This window comes from Simochromis diagramma, unplaced genomic scaffold, assembly GCF_900408965.1.
Source record: "Simochromis diagramma unplaced genomic scaffold, fSimDia1.1 OVJJ01000079.1, whole genome shotgun sequence".
Classification (NCBI taxonomy): domain Eukaryota; kingdom Metazoa; phylum Chordata; class Actinopteri; order Cichliformes; family Cichlidae; genus Simochromis; species Simochromis diagramma.
Window position 1 is genome coordinate 704,348 of NW_024387075.1, and position 15,292 is coordinate 719,639.

The window sequence follows — 15,292 nt, forward strand, 5'->3', positions numbered from 1 at the left end:
CTATATGTGCTGAAATTTTCATTAAAACTCTGACTGGTCTGGCATCTGTATCTTTTTTTTTTGGCTTAACCCTCTAAAGCATTGCTACCATCATGATCCATTTACCTAAACTGTAGAGTGAGTAGCAAAATATCTCACCCCCTCTCCTAAGGGTGGAAAAGACGAATGCTGATGGCATAGCAGGAGAGAATAAGTTTCTGTCTGTAATTAATTTTAACACTGCTGTCTCGGTGCTGCTGACATAGCTACTGTAGCGCTACAGAGGAAAAAAAAGTGAGCAATCCATCTCTTACCTGCTTTCCATCAAATTTGAATTGGGTGTATAAGGGAGGGTGGGGGGGGGGGGGGGTGGCCTTCTGGACTGACAGGACAGGTACTCTTCAACTTCAAGGACAATTTTCAGAAATCCACTCTAACTCTTAACAATGCAGCACTATGCAGCATTTTGAGTTAAGCTATCAGTTGATTGTCAGAAAAAAACTGCCTTGGCAGGTTATTTCCACTTACAAATTATCATCAGCACACTGATTTATGCAAATGTCCTGAAAGTTACAGAGGAAGTGTTCTGAGTTTAAACTTAAAAGTCTGCATGTCTGTCTACAGAAGGGTAATACACGCAGCACTTTTATTGGCTAGATTATATTTGATTGAGGAAAAAAATGTGCTTAGAATGTGTTTTCCCTTCAAATAGCATTGTCTAACATCGATACAGTTCACTATTACTACTGTTATTATTATTATTATTATTATTATTATTATTATTCTTATTATTATTATATGTGATCACAAAGTTGTATAAAGCTTGTTCTGGGCTCCCTCAAGTTAGGTCAAAGGAAACTGATATCCACCAGGTCCTTAACACTGATTAGTAGCCATAGTGATTCTAACAGTAGTAATTCTAGTATGTATTTATGAATAGTGGTTGTAACATTCAGCACTGACAGCATATAATGGCACTATTTCCGGTTCAGTATTTAAAAAGGACATTTGCTGACCAATGCAATACCAATCTACTAAATTTGGTAAACCTGTTAATTAAACAAAATTGTGACCTGTATAAAATTAGTCAGTAAATACAGGATGTAATCAATTAACAGATAATTAAAAGAGCCTTTGGCCTGATTAGTGATTTAGAGCAGCCATTCCCAAAGTCAAGAGCACTGCGGCCCTTCCAAGATATACTTAATTTCAAACTGAATTTCTCTTATTACTTGTTACTGTGTCCCACACTTTGGGACAAACAAATTAACAGTGACCAACGCCCAAAGGTAAAGGCTTTAAAGTGACAAAGCTGGAGTTTGTCTTCATGCCGTGTGACTATGCTATTTTAACATGCCCTCCACTCGTGCATTCATCAAGCACTCAGGAGCAAAGCTCAGCAGTGGAGCAAACAGTCGGTTTTGCACAGCTTGCCTCTCGACCTTCTCTAACTGTTACTGTAGAGCATCACGAATGAGGAACACCACCTGCAGGTGTGCTGACTCGTGCTCCACCTGAGCCTCACGGCTGCAGTTGAATGGCGAGGCTGAGAGGAGAAACGTAGGGGGAAGGGGGGAGGAATTCACAACATCTTGCTCGTGAGGTGGTCGTGCTTGAAGCCTCCACGCCTGGATAAACCCCATCAAAAGCGCATTAGCCCTCTATTCTCCCGCCCCCTCCCTCCCTCCCTCCACCTCACCGCCCCTTCCTTTCCGTCCTTTTAACCCACCCCCTCTTTTCATACATCCCCCTCCCCACCACCGTATAATAGTATCTGGACGGGCCACGCGGCTCGCTGACACATAGCCAGGCGAAAGAGGAGCGATGATGAATTGCTCCCTGTTGGTGTTATCCATGATGATAATTATTAATTTTCCCCCCGTTCTTCCTGGAGAATGGGGGCCGGAGAGCTGCAGTCTTGCAGAGCCTCCTCTGTGGGCCGCCAAGAATCCCACTGTCATCACTTATCACAGACAGAGCCGGGGCCCAAGGCTAAACGCTGATGAAAATGAAAAGCGCTCGTTCTGATTTGTCCTGTTTTTGGTGTGTGGTTGTGTGTGTATGTGGCTCTGTGCTTCCTCTCCTCTGTCTTATGTTTTTATCCCTTTTTGTCTTCATCCCCTATATGGTAGGAAACATAGGCTTTTATCTGATTTCATAAGATGTCAGGTATGACACAAAATTTTTTTTGTTTAACGCCAAACAGGACAGCTTTTTTCCAGCAAACACCTACTATTTGCTACCTGCTTAGTAGATGAAGCAGTCCATCTACTGGTGAAGAAAATTGTAACATTTAGCATAGAGATCACTGTTTAGCATTGGCGGCGGTCTTATATCGGTCGATATTAGCTATTTGCTCATTGCCAGTACTGGTACCATTAACTGTCGATAAATGTAAAGTAAAAAAGCAAAGATGTGTGAGAAACGCCATTCAATCATGTTATGAGTGTTGATGGTGTATAGTTTGTGCACATGAGCGTACTCTTTAGTGTCCCTGATGACCACACACATGTTTGGAATCTGAGCAAAGTCAGGAAGTGTGTGAACAAGTTATCGGTGACAGCATTGTCACATTATAAGCTCATGAAACTGACATAAATGCTGAGACCAATACTTTTATCAAAATATCGGCATTAGTATTTGTCTTAAAAACGCTATATGCCGTGCTGTAATTTAGCATCCTTCCCAGTTTTTGGAGAAACTGAGGAATAAAGAGAGAGATTACCATGCTTAAATTCATCAGGTGGACAGAGACAAGGCTCAAAATAAATATGGGAGTACACGGGCAAATATTTGCCCTCTGGTTAGCTATAACAACTCTGTAATCTGTGACATGATGCCTGTTGTCTGTTTAAATACTAAAATAATTTCCATTTCAGGGAATTCACCTTTTTTTTCCATGTGAAAATAAACAAACTTCTTTTTACTGTTTTCAAGTTGAACTTTCAAGCTTTTACTAAGTCATTTCGGGCCCCCAGATAAGTTTGATAAGTTCTTCTCTTCCTCTTTAATTAAAAAAGTGCTAAAACATGTACAAATCAGGTGAGAGTCATCCAGACCTCATTTGATCTTCTTCTGTTTTATTTATGAGGCTGTTACATCCTGTTTTTTCAGTTGCGATTTTAATGGGGCTGTGAGCTGCTAAGCTGTTTGTGTATTTGCAAGTTTCTCTGGCCTAAATTTTAATTGCCCGTCTCGCTGGCTGTGTGAAAGTTGCACAACGCAAGAAGTGACAATCAATCTCGCTTATGAGGCATTGTCATCGACGAGGCGTGATGAGGATGATCTCTGCCTCTCTGGCTGAGAGAGGTGAATCTGCTCTGCCTGACGAGTAATTACAGCTAATTTCCTAATTACCTGAGCAGCGAGCTTCTCTGTAGCGTTCATTAAAAGCCATAATTGCATTGGGTTGACATGCTCTTTTATCCACTTTGGGTTCTTTTCTCACGGTTTAGCTGCGACTTGCGGTGCTGCCCCTGCCTGTCTCAGTCGATAAAGGTTGATTGAAGCCTCGGTGCGTGGAGTTTATTGAACGCAGCTTCTGACAGCAGCATGATTATCAGGGTTGCGTATGTGTATCTTTGAGTGTGCTGCAAATACTTTTAGTATTGCAAAAAAATCTGAAATTGTTTGGAGAGTTTTACAGAAGCTGTGAACAGATGGTACTGTATTTTATGTCTTGAAAGAAGAAGCAGCATTCCCTCTGGCATTTAAATGGTTTCCCCATCCTCCATTCCCCATCTTCCATTACCTTGCAGTTTTTGTCTCCCTACCTTTTGTCTGTTTTCCTACCTTTACAGCTTCCTTTCCTCTCTTCTGTATACTATTTTCCTCTCTTGCATTGATTCAGCTCTTCTTTGTCTCAGAGAGCCGGCCTCCAAGTTGTCAGCTGCATCAGGATTAAAAGCTATTAGTTCTGCATCATTGCCACTACAAGTGCGCTCCTGAGATTGATAGAGTGGCTTTGTTCCTCCAGTGGGGGCAGATATGAGAGGAAAACAAACCTGGGGGGGTTACACCTCATATTTGACAATGGTCACCTAAAGACTTTCCCTCAGTTTGTTTTTCAGTCAAATGTGTTTATGGCGCTGCAGGACTACAGAGCATGTTTTGGAGCAAAAACCACACTTCCTTGCTGGCTTTTAGTGAATTTACACAACTGTAAGACATGTTAAAAGCTCATTATTGGACCAGAGATTTTTCAGATGTCCGATTTCCCTTTTCCTTGTGGGAATTGTTGATTTAAATTCAAATGTATGGAGTAAAGCGTCATTCGTTTTCCTTAACCTTTCCTTTTCTTCTTTTCCTGACTTTTGAGATTTTATTTTTTTTACATTATTGGAACACTGCCACCAAAATAACCACCTTTGATAATTTCATATAACAAGCTAAGGTATATATTTTTGTTACTGTCAGCAAATTTCGCCCAGTGTTGCCTCATACGGTAATTTGTTTCTTTTGTCCAGTGACAAGTCTCAAGCGAGGTGAGAGGGAGCACGCGGGGACATGTTGTTGACTCAGCCTAAATGAGAAAGCAAGTTGTTTTTGAGAAGAAATGGGGCTGAAGAAAATAGAATGCAGTTCCCATACAACTCATTTTGATATCTACTGTATGTAAGCTGGCATTGCCACTGTGGCTCTACAGACCACACACTAGGGCTGTGCAATACTGCTCACTGGCCCTGTAAATAGAGGGCCAGTACTGCCGATACCAGTACCAGTGGAGAGCAGTGTGTCGTGATTCATGAGATGAATCATGTTCAGTTTTCAAATTCTGAACATATTTTAATGACCACCAAGTTTGGAGGCCTGGAATGTAAATATCCATCTGATCATGTCTCTGTCAATGTCTGCGCTTTAAATGTTCTATAGGCTAGAAATAAAATAGAAAGTCAACACAAAAAGGTTCAAACATTTTTCATTGTGCATGTTTAAGGTTTATTTTATATTATTTTTTAAATTAATGTAGTTTAGTTGGCTTCCTACTAAACTTAGTGGCAGTAGCATGATAGTATCTATCATGCTAGTATTGATCCAATAGCAATACCAGCCTTGATATCAATACTATTGATACTACTGATATTTGCATCAATATGCCCAACTCTCACATGTAAGAATAACATGACAAAGCTGAATTGCACTTTCTCCTTTAAGGAGCACTTTAAACACAAAGATAAGGGTGCATATCGAAAGTTTTTTTTTCTCCCAGTTTGTTTTTACTGTCTTGTTCTTGAACACAGTCCTTATCATGTGGCTCATATTGCTCATTAATATCTCGAGACATGGTCTGCCTCCAGCCTCGTGCGCACTCGCTCTCTCAGCTCTGCATGTCACCGTTGCAGTGTAGTCAAACAAATCCAGGGGTTTATTGTACTGTCACATTCTAACACACCGCTCATATTTCATTGCAGGCAATTGTGGGCTACTTTGACATTTTCTTCGACAAAGGCTGCAGCAACAAGGTAAGCAGCGACCGAGCCATTTAACGGAAACTCAATTATGTTCACGCTTTAGCGTGTTCCTCCTCCCTGAGGCATTCGCTGGCAATCGACGGGCGTCCTAGCCAACTGCTGATACAAGCACTTACCCAGCAGAGCCGGCCAGTTGGAACAGGCGATGCCAAGCTGTGTGAGCAGCACAGACACGCCTTCTGATTGCACTTCCTCTTTTACCTGAAACTCAAGTTGCATTCTATTGATTTGAATTTCAGTAAGATTCTGTTTATTGTACATACTCAGCTATAAATGATTCAGAGACCAGTAGCTGTAAGAGTGGGTCAGCTTTAACAGAAACTCACCTCACCTTTTTTTTCTGCTTTCTGTGGCATATTTGACAGGAATCAAAAAAACATGGTTTCCTCTTTTGAAATAGTTTCACATTAATGCTAATTTCTTTCACAAAAATCTGGCCCTATAAATAGATTTGAAGTCCTTAAGCATTCAAATGTTGTGTTTTTTTGCACAATAATACAAAATGACAAAGTGATCCTCCTTTATAGAAACTCAGTACTGACTTTAGGATGCTCTGCTAATGTTTTTTTCCCTCTCCACATTACTAGGTGATGTTCTCCACTGGTCCTCAGGTCACAAAGACACACTGGAAACAGACCGTGTTCCTGTTGGAGAAACCTGTGTCTGTCCAAGCCGGTGAGTCAACACTTCACTGAGAAACACTCTACGACGCTGTGCAACGTTTAGTGCTACTGTCTACTCAGTTCAGTTTAGTTTTTTTTACTCTTATTTACATATTTTATAGGCAGGTTTGCATTTAATATTCAGGTGTGGTAATTCTCATGATATCATTTCACTCTTCTGGACCCTTTGGGGTGCGTCATAGCGTGTTGCAGTCAGTAATCTGTCTGTGGTGGAGATGTAGTGAGGCTGGTTGACACCCATTATCCGTCAAACACAGTGACAGCGAGGGATCAAAACAAATCGCATTCAGCCATCAGAGGCACCATGTAAAACTTCATCTGATAGCCAGCTGCAGGCCTCTGAATCATGATATGTTACAAGGGAGGCGTTTTGTAACTGGCCAGTCAGATATCTGCGGAATCGCTGTATCAGCACGTTAAAAGACAGTTAACTGATAGAGCTTGATGTGAGTCGTATTTGTATGATTGTTTATGGAAATGACTTTCTTTAAGCCCAATCTCCACCAAACTGAACTGGACGTCTTGTCCTGTGTCTTGTGTTCACTAACAACATCACACAGTGATTCATCTAATAACTATATTTTTTAAAATATTACAGATTTCACTTCATTGTGAGGACACTGACGCAGAAGTACATTATTAGAAGACATTTTGTTTGATGGTGTCATGTGTGTCCATTAGAATCACAAGCAGATGCCCAAGGCAGGGTACTCAGAGCCATTATGCTATCATGTCAAGGCCCCTTGTGGTGTGGCTCTCACACTTTACAAAATGCCATCAGTTACTAAACCCTCATATAAGCACAAAAGTGTGACACAAGCGTGACACAAGCGTGTCAGTGTGTCTGTTGTTGTGAGGACATTTATTTCACCATTTATTTTATTATATTCACTTAAACATTTCCAAGTTTAACGATCACAAGTAACCGTACAACTCTTAACCTAATTCTAACTATATCCCTAAAACTAAATCTTAAGCCTCAACTAGGTTTAAAAGGTGTTTCAAAAATTGAGGGCTGGCTAAACCTAAAATTTCATCCCTCAGATAAATCATACACACTCTTTTCTTCAGTCACTCACTCATGTTGCTTGCATGAGCAGTCCTCGAGAAAGTTGCAGTTTATGATCACATAAGTTGGTCCTTAAAGCTGGCTCTCCAGTGGCTGGCAGTAAAGGCATTCTTCCTCAGTTTAACACACAGGGGTTTTGGTGTTAGAAAACAAAGTCAGATCACCTTATTAAAAAGTCTTTTCATCTCAGAAATGGTTGAAGAATTTTAAGGTTCCAGCATGTTTTCCTTTTCAGACACGGTGCTGATTCTCAAACTCAACCAGCCAGTTCTTTTCTCTTTATTGTAAAAGAAACGATTATTGCTGCTAGTGTTGCATTCAAAAATGGTGTTCCCATCACAGTATATCAGTTTATATACAGTGGTGTGAAAAAGTATTTGCCCCCTTCCTAATTTCCTGTTTTTTTGTATGTTTGTCACACTAAATACCAGACAAAGATAACACAAGTAAACACAAAATGCAGTTTCTAAATGAAGGTGTGTTATAATATAAACTAAGTGTGGTATATCACATCTTGGGACAGCTGAGTTTAATTTCTCTAGCCACACCCACACCTGATTACTGCCACACCTGTTCTTAATCAAGAAATCGCTTAAGTAGGACTTGCCTGACAAAGTGAAGTAGACCAAAAGATCCTCAAAAGCCCGACAACATACCAAGGAAATTCAGGAAAAAATGAACAACAAAATAAATGAGATATCTTAGCTTGGAAAAGGTTATAAAGCTGTTTCTAAAGCTGTGGGACTCCAGCCTACCACATTGAGAGCCATTATCCACAAATGGCGAAAACATGGAACTTTACCGGGGTGGCTGGCCAGCCAAAATTAACCCAAGAGCACAGCAACAATTCACCCAAGGGGTCATAAAATATCCCAGAAAACATCCAGAGAACTGCAGGCCTCACTTAAGGTTAAGGTCAGTGTTCATGTCTCTACCATAAGAAAGAGACTGGGCAAAAGTGGCCTGCATGGCAGAGTACCAAGACAAAAACCACTGCTGAGCAAAAGGAACGTAATGGCTTGTCTCAGTTTTGCCAAAAAACATGTTCATGATCCCCAAGACTCCCCAATATTCTGTCGACTGACAAGACAAAAGTTAAATTTTTTGGAAGGTGTGTGTCCCATTACATCTGACGTAAAAGTATCACAGCATTCCAGAAAAGGAACATCATACCAACAGAAAATATGGTGGTCATATAATGGTTTGGGGCTGTTTCGCTGCCTCAGGACGTTGAAGACTTGCTGTGGTAAATGGAACTGTGAATTTTGCTGTCACCAAAACATCCTTAAGGAAAATATTTGGCCATCTGTTTGTGACCTCAAGCGGATTTGAGTTCTGCAACAGGAAAATGATCTAAAACACACCAGCAAGTCCACCTCTGACTAGGCCACTCCAAAGTCTTCATTTGTTTTTCTTAAACCATCAAAATCCTGATCTAAATCCGATTGAGATGCTGCGGCACGACCTTAAGAAGGTGGTTCATGCTCGAAAACCTTCCACCGTGGCTGAATTACAACAATTCTGCAAACATGAGTGGGCCAAAATTCCTCCACAGCCATGTAAAAGGTTCATTGCCAGTTATCGCAAACTCTTGATTGCAGTTGTTGCTGCGAAGGTTGGCCCAAACAGTTATTAGGTTTATGGGGGAAATCGCCTTTTCACACAGGGCCGTGTAGGTTTGGATTTTTTCCCCTTTAATAATAAACACTTTCATTTGGAAAAAACATTTTGTGTTTACTTGTGTTATCTTTGTCTAGTATTTAAATTTGTTTGACGATATGAAACATTTAGATGTGAAAAACATAAAAAAGAAAGGGAAATCAGGAGGGGGGTAAACACTTTTTCACACCACTGTAATACATAATGTCTGGATGATTTCACAATTATTACTGCTGTAAACTCTTTCTCTCTATGTTATCATAATGGGAATCATGGATATGTCTGCTGAAGTGGGAATGGATGAGCTTTGAGACTGGCTGTCCACTCAGTGGCCAGATATCAGACTTAGTCTGCTGTAATAAATGACCTGTGTGGGGACAGAGCCGCTTGATGTCCAGCTACTCCTAGCCGTGCTCAGCCTGCGAGGCCAGCACCCAGGGTGATAAGAATGTCAAAACTTCTGATGTTGCACAGACGCTATCACGGGCTTTGCATTATCCTAGGGAAGATAAATGCATCAGAGAAAGCAGAGAAGAATAGTATGCTAAAACAGAGCAGAACTAGGAAGCTGCACAGTGATACCAAGAAGCATTATGCACCAGATTTTTTCACATAATAGTGCATGACATGGTCATGTGAAAAAGAATAGTGTGAAAAACACAAAAAGTTCAACCCATGATTTAGTAGTCTGTGGAACCTTTAGCAGTAATAATTTTAAGTTTTACTTTTCTGTTTAATTTTGTCAGTCTAATACATTGTTGTTGAGCAATTCTGACCACACTTTTTTTACAGTGTTTTCTCATTTCATTGATGTTTGTTGTCATTAATTTATGTACAGCTCTCTTACAGACCTACTACAGCATTTCAATTATGTTACAGTCAGCATTTTGACTGGGCCACCTTGATTTTGTTTTTTCCTTCTTCAGCCAGAGATTTGTTGCTATGCTAAAGATCATAGTCCTGTTGCAGCAAGGCTGTAGCTCTCAGACAGATGGCCTGACATTAGACTGAAAAATATCTTAATCAGGGGGAGTTCATGGTAGGTGCAATCACTCCATGTTAACCAGATCCTGTGGCTACAAAACAAGCCCAAATCATCACCCCTCCTCTATCGTGCTTAACAGTTTGTATGAAATGTTTGTGGTGATATGCTCTGCTCTTTTTTTAGAGAGAAGAGATTTTGTCCTGTAGTATGCACTGCAAGGCATATAACACCGCAGATCATTTTTACCATCTGAAGCAGTGCCATCCTTTAGAGCATGCACAATGCTAGACTTTACTGTCCCATCCCTCTCCTTATGCCAAAAAATGAAGAGAGACAGTGATAATATGAATGCATCAGCCTATTTTTTGGTCAAAGACATGTTGGTAATAAGAATAGTCAAAAATTAGGTCTAAGGTCCATCTCAGGTGAAATCTCAGGGCACAAAGTGAAATTCATCAGAATTGGTCCACCAGAGAGTGACCTCAGACTAGCAATATGATCATGAACAGGAGATCATTTAAATCAGGTCAAGTTTTTTTTTGAGGCAGAATTCTGTTTATTTCAAGTTCAAAAATTTAAGGAGCACCAAAACTGTTCTATGGGCTTATGACAAAACAGGGCTTCATTATTATTATTATTATTAGTAGTAGTATTATTTGTGTGCATTTTTGTAGATTTCTAGATTTCAGGAAACTAAAGAGCCGATTTCCTTTAAATATGCGGTGTACATTAATGCTTATTATCATGTGTGTTATCATGTTTTCGCGACCTCCAATAAACAACTATCCTGTACACAACCGGTGAACACCAAAAATGTAAAAAACCTCATGTGCCAATGGCCAGTCTGTTCACTGAGCATATTAATGTCAGAAAATCAAACAGTAACATCTACAAGCTGACAGTTATAGTTTTTGCTAATTTGGGTTAAAAAAATTACAATTTAAAACGAAGGAGCAGATTTGAATATAAGTCTTTAAGACAGCTGGCTGGTGGTGTGTCTAGGTATACTCCTCTTTTGCATGTGCTGCCATCAACTTCTGGCTCTGGTAATCCTTCATAGGATGTTACCTTTCCTGTAGAAACTTCTGAGCTCTGGTTATTTTTGGAGTGTAATGGATATGACTACCTCTAGAGGCCACTAGACCTCAGTTTGTAGACTTAATCTTGTTCATTCCTCCCACCTCTACACATGTTCTGTCTCACTCTGGTCTTCTTTGATCAGTGCCTATTTTACCTAGTCCTGCATTATCTAGAAGGCATAATGTCATGTTGCACCATTAAACACACAGACACAGATGTGTTTGTAGCCTGAGCTTTTTCAGCCTAGAAGATTCTGCCTCAAATTGGACAGATTAAGTCCATAAAGATCCATCAGTTTGTGCATGCGTCTCAAGCTTGAACCGAGCAGTGCAAGCAGAAAAAGTTAAATGGAAGAATAAAATGAAGGGAGAAGCAGGTTATTGATGTGCTTCCTCTACCCCAGCACCCTAACGGTCTCCAGCCTCCTCCAGGGGCCGTAAACCAGAAATGGAGTTTTTAACAGCATTCACCGGCTGCCTGCTAGGCTCCCATGGTGTACTTTACAACACCCATATACACACATTCTTCTTTACACACTGAAATGCACAATTGTTTTTGCATAGTTCTGTACTAAACTTCCCCCTGGCTGTAAGAGAAAACTTTCTAAAGTCACCTTGAAGATGATAAAAGTCTCTGTTACACACACACACATACACACACAACGGCCTTTCCTCTCGGGTTATGACTGAGAAGCACTTTTAGCTCTGATTGGCCGAAGTAAGGGCTGAGCATAAACAGCCAGTGGTTGTGTTTCATACTGGCTCAGGCTGTGGTGATTTATCGTGGCGGGACCAAATCTTATTTGATGTGTTTGTACGAGGTGCAGCAGTAATTAACTCTAAGGCCGCACTTCTGTGGGAGGCCCTTGCTCAAGAGAGAGTAGGCACGCAGCAGCCTGGAACAAAACATCGCTGCAAATCCTCCCGACTGGCAGCGTAATAAATTAAACAGAAAATCATTTGTCATGCTCTGGTGTGTTTGTGTAGCTCTAGTATTGAAGAGGAGGGTCTGTTTTTCACAGTTTTACCTGCTTAATGTTCACTGGAGAAAGGTCACATTTTCTTCTTTGCCTTTTTTTTGTTTCAGTCCAAGAAAGTACCTTGAGCTGAAGCAGTGCCCTGGTTACGTGCTCAGAGCTAGTCAGAGCAGCTAAAACATGGGCGTGCATCATCATCCAGGCTTTCATTGGTCAGTCAGGTAGTCTTTATTCCTGCCCCCATTTTCATGACTCACCTCGTGTGTCCTGAGTGGAACCGTAGCTCTTCCAAATATCCTCACCCCTCCCTCCCTGCCTCACCTCTCCAGGCACAGTTTAAACACCTCTTTACCTCCTCAACCCTCCCCCTCTATCCTGTTTGAACTCTGAGGGTCCTTGAGCTGTCGAGCAGCAGTGGCCGAGCTAAGCTTAAAGTTCTTCAGGGTTGTAATTCAACACATGGACCAGTTGTGAGTGCAGACCGGTGCTCGGGATATACAATCCATCATCTCTGCACCTCTGCCTCTTCGCTGTGCGCTGAACGAGACCTGAGAAGCAGAAAAGGATTAGATGAAAGCAGATTGGAGCATGAGGGAGTATGCCAGAGAATTGTGAGTGAAATGTAGCTATGAGCATCACATCAGTGTCAGGTGAAGTCAGCTGCTGTGGCTTGCCCTTTTGTATAAAAATATACATCAGGATGACAGAAGGATTCCCAGAAGCTTTAAGAGTGAACATGTGCTTGAAATGAACTATTTTTAGCTCTGTTGTGTTGCTAAATTAACTGTGCACGCGTCCCTCTTTATACTCTCTGCGACTTTCCCTCCTCTCCTTGTATTCCCTTTCTTTACACTTTTAGAAAAAGATTTTTAGAGGGAGATGGTGGTACTAGCTCTACAGGAGACTACAGGAGTGCTAAGTGAAATGTGAATGACAACAGTTTAAATGAATCACATATAACTCTGGTGTAATTTCATGGAGAAACGCTGCACTGGGCTGACATGGGCGCTTTCTGTGGGCCTGGTTGTGCTTAATGATACTGGCACGGTGATGTATGACATCGCAGTGAAAGCCCGACACCGTTCCCCGACTCATTTCCACACATGGTTAACTCTTTCTCCAAGGTTCTGAACGGCCAGTTTACTGAAAGCACGAGGCCCTCTTCCACTGGGAGTTTGCACTGACTGATTACAGCAGAGCTGCTTGCATACACCGTGACTGAAAAGACATTCTGTCATGGGTTGTTTGTATGCTGCAATACACAGCTGACATTAGACGGACAGCTTAGAGAGCATGAGTCTTTGGTCACAAGACATTTTTATTTTCCTTTCAGTGCTGTTTTAACAAAAGGTTACCAAAGGTCAAGCAATTATTTCTTTGGCCTTTATCAACTTCTTACCAAGTGAAGTTTGACTGCAGCCTCCCAAAACCACCACAGTCCGTCACAAGACTACCAGTAAGGCAAAACCCAGTCCTCTAGAAACTTATGGCTTAGGTATATTCAGTTCCTAAAAAACAAGGATAAGGAAAGAGAGTTTGTTTCATAGCTATCATTGACTGATTTCTAATGGTTTTCTTTTTCAGCTTTAGATTGTGGAAATTGTCTCATTTTATAAGTCAAATGCACAGAGACCAGACTTCAGCCTTTGTAGAGACACAGGAAAAGACAAACTAGGCATGTGTGTCAGTGACCTTTTCCTTCACAGTTGGGTAGTTTTGCTTCTATATTGTTGACCGATGACCAAGTTTATTAAGTTGGGGGTGGAGTCGGGGGCAGAATGGTGTTTTTCAGTTTATTACTATGGGATGTATCTTGTTTTCAGGTTTGCAACATTTCTGTGTATTGTCTTTTGTAGAAATCTTTTGGTAAAGTTTTATTAGTTATAAAAAAAAAAACTGGATGATTGGCATGAAAAAAGAACATTACAAAAGTTATTAACCAGTGTAGTAATTCAATTTTATTTTATTTTTATACCGCCAAATCTAAATAACGGTTGCCTCAAGGCGCTTGATATTGTAAGGTAAAGAACCTACAATAATACAAAGAAGACAGAGAAAACCCGAGCAATCATATGTGACCCGCTATGAGTAAGTGCTACAGGCAACGGTGAGAAGGAAAAACTCCCTTTTAACAGGAAGAAATCTCCAGCAGATCCAGGCTCAGGGAGGAGCGGCCATCTGCTGCGACCGGTTGGGAGTGAGGGAAGGAAGATGTGCTATGGAAGAGAGACAGAGATTAATAATAAATGATTAACTAACTAGTACAACTTTATTTCCTAAAAAGGTTGCGATGCTGTGTAAACCCTTTTTTTTCTGCCATTCACAAATTAGAAACAGATCAAGGGCAACAAAAGACTGGACAAGCTGCTGAAAAATACCCGTTGGAACATCTGAAAATTAATTTGGTTATTTGTTGATGATCTTTGGAGATTAAAGGAGCAGCTTTAATAAAACAATTGGTGCCTAGCTCAGCTACCATAGGGTGAGATGCGGGGTACACCCTGGAGAGGCCACCAACCTGGTGCAGGGCTAACACAGAGAGACACTCACACCTATGGGCAATTTTAATATATAAACATATGCTATCAACGCACAGTTAAAAAGAGAGCATTTCCAGTGGGATCAGTGTTCACTATTGCACATGGCATGGGTAACTTTACCATCTGTGAGTGCTGGTGTGTTAATGCTGAATGATATATGCAGGTCTTGGAGCAGCATCACTCCCTTCAAGTGACTGCTTTGCTTATTTTAGTAAGACAGCGCCAAACAATATTCTCCTCTAAGATTTCTTGTCATGTGTACTTTTGGTTTGGTTACTTGTTTTTAAATACTCTTTCTGAAAGTGATTCAGTAATAAGGTTGTAATAAACTAGAAAGTTTCCACCACTGTTCTCTCCCAACATAGCAGTGGCCCCACTTTCCACACCCAAATATGGAATATTCTTATGTTCCATTACAATTTGTCACACAGTGGTTTTTGTTTTTGGAAAAAGCCCCCACAGAGAAACGCCACGGCTGTTTGCCCTCCTTGTAGTGAAGTGACAGCCCCAGAGCACAGCACCAGCAGCAGATTCTGTGACAGCACCGTTGGCATGGAAACGAGTAAGACATGACAGCAGCGATGGCGGACAGTTTGCTGGAGAAAGCTCCACTGTCAGCATTTTCTCTCGTCGTCCTCCTCTAACCTCCAGCTATGTGGAGCGCGCAGCATGCGGAGAGGAGGCAGGCCGGGGATGGAGAGCGTGAGAGGATGCTTGTTTGCCATTTGGGTAAACATTCATTTACCTCCAGCAGTCAAACGTGAAGTTAATCAGAGTGATTATGCGTCATAATCAGCAGCGCCTTCTCACAGCCTCACCGATCACTCGTGCATCGCACTGTAGACGCGCT

At 41.2% G+C, this 15,292-nt stretch overlaps 1 protein-coding gene across 1 annotated transcript in view; it reads left to right on the plus strand.

The window, feature by feature from the left end:
• prmt3 (protein arginine methyltransferase 3) overlaps positions 1–15,292 on the plus strand; it is a 54,873-nt gene that overhangs the window by 38,401 nt on the left and 1,180 nt on the right. Inside the window, exons 14-15 of the mRNA XM_040045526.1 lie at positions 5,391–5,441; positions 6,038–6,125. Coding sequence (XP_039901460.1) covers positions 5,391–5,441; positions 6,038–6,125 — 139 coding nt within the window. The remainder of the gene's footprint in view (positions 1–5,390; positions 5,442–6,037; positions 6,126–15,292) is intronic.